Here is a 6000-nt window from a genome sequence, read left to right as displayed (position 1 = left end):
ACTAGACAAACAGTTGTTTCTCATAAGAAATTTATCCCCAAAATAATAACTCAGTTGTACCTATATTTACAAAATAATAAACAAAATGGCCAACAACATCAAAATGTAGATGTAAAGTTTGTTTTAACCAGCTGTGATTAAGTTCTTTTAGCGAGTGCTTGGATATATTTGTATATTTGTAAATAACCATTTGAAGACTCCTAAACTGTGTTGCAATACACAAATTGTAACAAAAAATTATTATGTATATTAATAACAAGTCTTATCCTGATTTAGAGTAATTTCTCGCAATTTGATTGGCTGATATTGTCCTAATAAATTTCAGTACAATTTTTTATCATGTCAATTGGAATTATCTCCCTTATACAATTGACCTAATAAAAAAAACCAAAAAACAATTGAGTTGCTTTGTAGTCATAATATTTTTTTTATTTTTCACATTTTTTTATTTAATATCTAAAATATATTTATTGATATTGTCCTAACATTGAATTTGAATATAATAATATGTAATATAACAAAATCAGGATAAATTCGTTACACAGTGTTCAATTGTCCTAATATAGAATTTATCAGGTCAATAAAAATCATATCGGGTTTGGCTTCGCCTCACCCGATATGAATTTTATTGACCCGATAAATTCTCGTATTAGGACAATTGCACACTGTGTAACTAATATTATGCAATTTATCCCTTTTCAAAAATCAAAAATGTCGTATGATTGCCTTTGAGATAACTATCCAACAAAGTTCAAATGAAACAAATGTAATCAATTATAGGTCATATAGCTCTTAACATGTTTCAGTATTACATGTTTATATATCTTTAGCTTTCACAGATTTTGAGTGATGAAGGTCAATAATGAAAAGTACTTTATCTGGAAGGCATATGAACCCTTCTTTTTTTTTTTTTAAACTTTTTTAGCTCCTTTATTTATATACTATTGATTTATATTTAAAATCTTTCAAAGCACTTGATATTTTGAAAAAGAGTATCTATAAGAACTAATATTGATGAATGTTATTATATCTAAACTAAAAGTCTTCAACTTGTACAAATATTATTCTTTTAATCCCAAAAAAGAAATAAAGTAAAGGATTAATAATAAATTTTGTTACTTAGTATCTTAGAACAAGCTTATAAACTTAACATGATCTAATTGTCTAAACTTTCTCATTCTTCAAACAACAATATATTTAAACCATTATTAGTTAAACAACAACTAAAATTAAAAAAAATAAATTACTGATACAGATACTGCCTTGTAGATATATCATAATTACATGAATGCAGTAAACATTTGATTGTATTTAAACTGGTACCTCAGCTACTTAGTAGGTGGGTTTAAATATTAATAAGTGTGCATTATTTTGTCTATAGGTAACCTTTCTCTCTTAACAACACATAGTATCTGAAGATTAAGTTTTAATTTTTTGTTGTTTTCGTAGCTTTCTTCTTTCTGACAGCACTAATAATTTCGGTAGCTATGTTAGTATAACCTATACTGACGCTCACAGCAGCAACATTTAAAATGCCCTAAAAATACAGATAAGACAGATTATTGTTAAGATTATAATAAAGAAATCAGTTGGATACAATCACAGGAAAATCATATAAATAAATATGGTTGATATTATTAAGGTGTAACACCACTAATTCGGGCCCGGCCAGAACGCACATACCAGAAAGTAGTACATATTTAACACAAAATAGTTCCTATGCATGAGTGTAACATTCAAAATATGTAGGATATTTAGGTATTTTTGCATCAAATAAAAGCTGAAGAACTGATGATCATTGTAGAACACTTTTGGACTTTTAATTTTAAATATTAATCAAAGAGCTGAAAGCTCTGAGGAAAAATGACGCCACTGCCTCTAATATTGGGATATTTTTTATGCAAGTCTTGATTTTCACATACCGTAATAAGTTGAACATTGCAACATGTCTCGTAAGCATATAATTGATATTCGTATATGAGTGTGTGAAGTGAAGATGACAACTGACTGGTTTTTTTTTAATACAAATGAATAGGTCAAGAGTCAAGACTACCTAAATGATCTACAGTATCCAATGACTACTGGCATGTTTTTTTTTTTGTACAAATAAATAGGTCAAGACTACCGGAATGATCTACAGTATCCAATGACTACTGTCTGTTTTTTTTTTGTACAGATAAATAGGTCAAGAATACTGGAATGATATACAATATCCAATGATTACTAGCTGTTCTTTTGTACTAATAAATAGGTCAAGACTATTCATATGATCTACAATATCCAATGACTACTTGCTGTTCTTTTGTACGTACTAAATAAGACTACCTGAATGATCTAAAGTATTCTAATTAATGTGGTTTTTTTTTCCTTGCAATTACATTTTTCTAATTCAAGAATACAGACTACTAGTATCCTTTCAAACCAAATGATTATGAAGAGCATGTTGTAATAAGCTCTTATACCCCACTAGTCCTATAAACATATGACTTCACATTCTTATTCAATTTTTAACGTTTTTATACTGATATTTTCATTTTTTTTAAATTTTTGAATGCGAAATGTGACACATTGATAGTAAAAAAAAAATTATCAGAACAGTAAATAGAAATAGTAAATAATGCTCCTGAGGTCATATGTTATAGGACTAATTACCCACATACTCATTAAATAAGTAACTAGTGACATACACAAATGTAGTTATTTCTGTTACTTGAAACAAATTCTATTTCTTTAGATTTACACAATATTGTTATACTTGTTTTATTTCACATTGAAGATTAGACAAATAGGGATACTCCTTTGATTTTTTTATTTCATGTCAGTCAGGTCCCTTTATATGAAACTTGAAACCACTTCTCTGCCATATTGATATTTTATAACAACTCTGCCCATGACCAATATTTGATATTCATTCTTTAACCATATATTAGAGAAGCTAGTTTTTTTTTGTTTTTTTTTACACTAATCCACAATCTTTCATGTTAAATTTTGTCTCCATTTAAGTTTATGCCATTGAACCATCATGGTATTTTAAACACAATCCCAAGTAATTATGCTGTTATAGTGGGTCACCATATATTCAACTTGGGTGGCATTCCAGTTATTGAAATTTGTGTCAGATTGGATAATGAACTAGACCTTTAGGAATTGATCTCATAATTTAATATGGAGCCATCGCAAGCGACCCCTACCCGGTAACAAAAATAAACATGTCAAGCGGCAATATTTATCACCAGAGATTACAAGTCAAAAGAGGATGGATAAGTCTCCAAAATGCTTGCCAAACTGGAACTACAACAAGATCTCCAGACAAGGACGAACAAAACGTTCAAGCCAAAGTTAGTATTTATGTACAAAGAAGTTGAGGGGCTGATTCACGCTATTGAACCAGACGAATTCCCCTTAAAAGCATGTCCGAAGAGAACCATAACTGCTGAGAAATTCAAAGAATACCTCGAAACAATTATTGTGGAAAAGCAAGAAAAGAATAACTCTTACTGTGAGTGTATTGACATTCCGCCAAGTAAAACACCGTACAATATTCAAACTCACTTTAGGGCCTTAATAATATGGTACAAGTCAAATTGGCACCTGGTTAAATCGACATCTAGTCAAATCGGCACCTATTTAAAGTCAATTAGGCATCCAATAATAAATATAAATAATTCAACCTTTAAAAATGTGAATAACATGATAAAATTAGGTTAATATTTCTGGCCAACCCCTTCCTTATCTACCTTTTCTTGGGTAAATACTGTAAAATTTCTGGACAACCCATTCCTTATTTTTATTGTTTTTGCTTAAAATACTGTTAAAATATATATTAAACAAATCTAACATGGGTGCCGAATTGACTATATCAAGTGCCGATTTAACCAGGTGCCAATTTGACTATACCGGGTGCCGAATTGACCAGGTGCCGATTTAACCAAGTGCCGATTTGATTAGAATTCCGTAAGACAGTGATCGCACCGATCAGGGCGAACGATCCCACCCCGCCAATAAAACCGTTGTATTAAAGCCAGCATCGATATTGACAATTTATGCACATTTCAATGCACATGTCATACAGATACAGTCTGTTACAGACTCTACTGTTGTAACTTTGTAAACAAAGAATGAGTCGGATGTCCGGTACTTCGATCTGTCTTATAACCAATAGAAAGTGGACCAACACTGACACATTATATTTTCTTATAAAAAAGGCAGTGGTTTGTAAAAAGAAAAGACTATCAAGTTTTCCCCGATTAATTATAGATTTTTAATGTTTTAACAATGTTTTAGTTTTACTTCACATAATAAATAAAGTTATAAAAATAGATTTATGAGTATCTTAACAACATTGGTTGTTACACTTCGATCTTTTTGGTAATAAGAATGACCGGAGGTATGTAAACTGGTTCCCGGTTGATTACTACACAAAAATCATAATAAAAGCAAATTCCAGTTTAAATGTAAAATATTAAATACGAAACCAAGAGTGGTAGACGGAGAAATGTAATGGAAAGTAAATACGAACCAAGCGCGGTAGGCAGAGAAATGTAATGGAAGTTCAGTTCACTAGTATAGAAGCATGCTGCTGAAAGCGTCATTTTTCAAAAAAACTGCACCAGATTTTAAAAAGAGGGTACATTTTGTCTGTTTGTCAGATCTGAAGTACCTGTTTTGGTACATCCGAAGTTCCGGGGACCAGTTCTTTCTTATATGCCATTAAAGGAATGCTGATTTTTTTCAGTACAAGACACCATAAAGTGTTGCTTTGACATGCAATGGTTGCCACTTTTTTTTTAACTTAAAATGAAAGAGGTGTGCCTGCTTAAAATGGAGGAATTTAACATAGAAAGTAATGGGACCATGAATTAGTGGTGTACTTCCTTAAACTCTTATTTATTTGGAAGGAAATAAAACCTTTCCAAAGAATCAGTTGGTGTTCACCTGGCCATTTAAATTTTGTTACATGAATTTTTAAGTTCCTATTGAATGAACTCCACAGAGAACAACTGTAATGGTATTTTTCATAGGAGAGTTCATTTTGCCAAAAAAAAAAAAAAAAAAAAATTGCCAGAAAAATACCATGTGATCCTGGGGAAAGGATTATTTCCTTGCATAAAACATTTTGCAGGAGTATATGGTAATTGTTATTTCACATTCTTTTGGTTGATTACTCTTTTTTTTTTTAAAGTTTTTTGGGAGTATTTTTTTTACTTGTTTCTTTGTACAGTTATCCATCAACAATTGTAATCTAAAACTACTCCTAAGTCAGTTCCCTGATTTTCTTGAAATCTACAATATTTTGTGCAGCTCTTACTTTGTTTCTGGATACAACTGATTTTGAATGATTACAATGGCTGTTCATTTGAAAAATCTCTTCTTTTCCTGTTACAGTGAAAGATTCTGTTCATCTGTATGAATGTCTATTTTTTCTGATTATTTTTTTTAATATATGTTTTAAATGATATCCAACTTAAAATGTGAATTCATAAACTCCACATAAAATCCCATGGTCTGGCCATGTGTCTTTCTGTTAAACATTAGTTAACTGACCTGTTTAATAATTTTCTTGATATCCTCCATATCCTGTAAAGCCACTAGGTATTCAATAACAGCATCCCACTCCTGTAAATAATTAGATCCATTGTTTAATATAACCATTTTAATGTATAAAAATGTCAAACTTTACAGATAGTGAACAATTATAAAATTTAAAAAAAAATAGACAGAAATCAATTAATAGTAAAGTTAAGTGTTCAGCTTGCAAGAAAAAACATGAAGCTCAAACTTTCACTTGTAAACAAGGCCCTAAAAGAGTTCTGTGAAAGTCCTGCAAGAATTTTGTGAAAGACTTCAGGGAGTTCTGTGAAAGTCCTGTGAGAGGTCTGAAATTTTTGTGAAAGTCATGAAAGAATTCTGAGAAAGTCCTGCAAGAGGTTTGTGAAAGTTTTGTGAAAGTCCTGTGAGAGTTCTGTACAAGTCCTGCAAGAATTCTGTGAAAGTCCTCTG

At 30.7% G+C, this 6000-nt stretch overlaps 1 protein-coding gene across 1 annotated transcript in view; it reads right to left on the bottom strand.

Annotated features, from left to right (window-relative positions):
* Positions 1 to 422: 422 nt before the first annotated feature.
* The window catches only part of LOC139489310 (zinc finger ZZ-type and EF-hand domain-containing protein 1-like), a 118287-nt gene continuing 112709 nt past the window's right edge, over positions 423 to 6000 (bottom strand). Inside the window, exons 73-74 of the mRNA XM_071275593.1 lie at positions 5545 to 5616; positions 423 to 1537 (exon numbers count right to left, since the gene is read on the bottom strand). Of these exons, the coding sequence (XP_071131694.1) occupies positions 1427 to 1537; positions 5545 to 5616 (183 nt within the window). The 3' untranslated portion in view covers positions 423 to 1426. The remainder of the gene's footprint in view (positions 1538 to 5544; positions 5617 to 6000) is intronic.

The sequence above is a fragment of the Mytilus edulis genome, chromosome 9 (genome assembly GCF_963676685.1).
Source record: "Mytilus edulis chromosome 9, xbMytEdul2.2, whole genome shotgun sequence".
NCBI classification, from domain to species: Eukaryota; Metazoa; Mollusca; class Bivalvia; order Mytilida; family Mytilidae; genus Mytilus; species Mytilus edulis.
The sequence above is the reverse complement of the archived record's forward strand: the minus strand, read 5'-3'. Positions and strand labels throughout refer to the sequence as shown.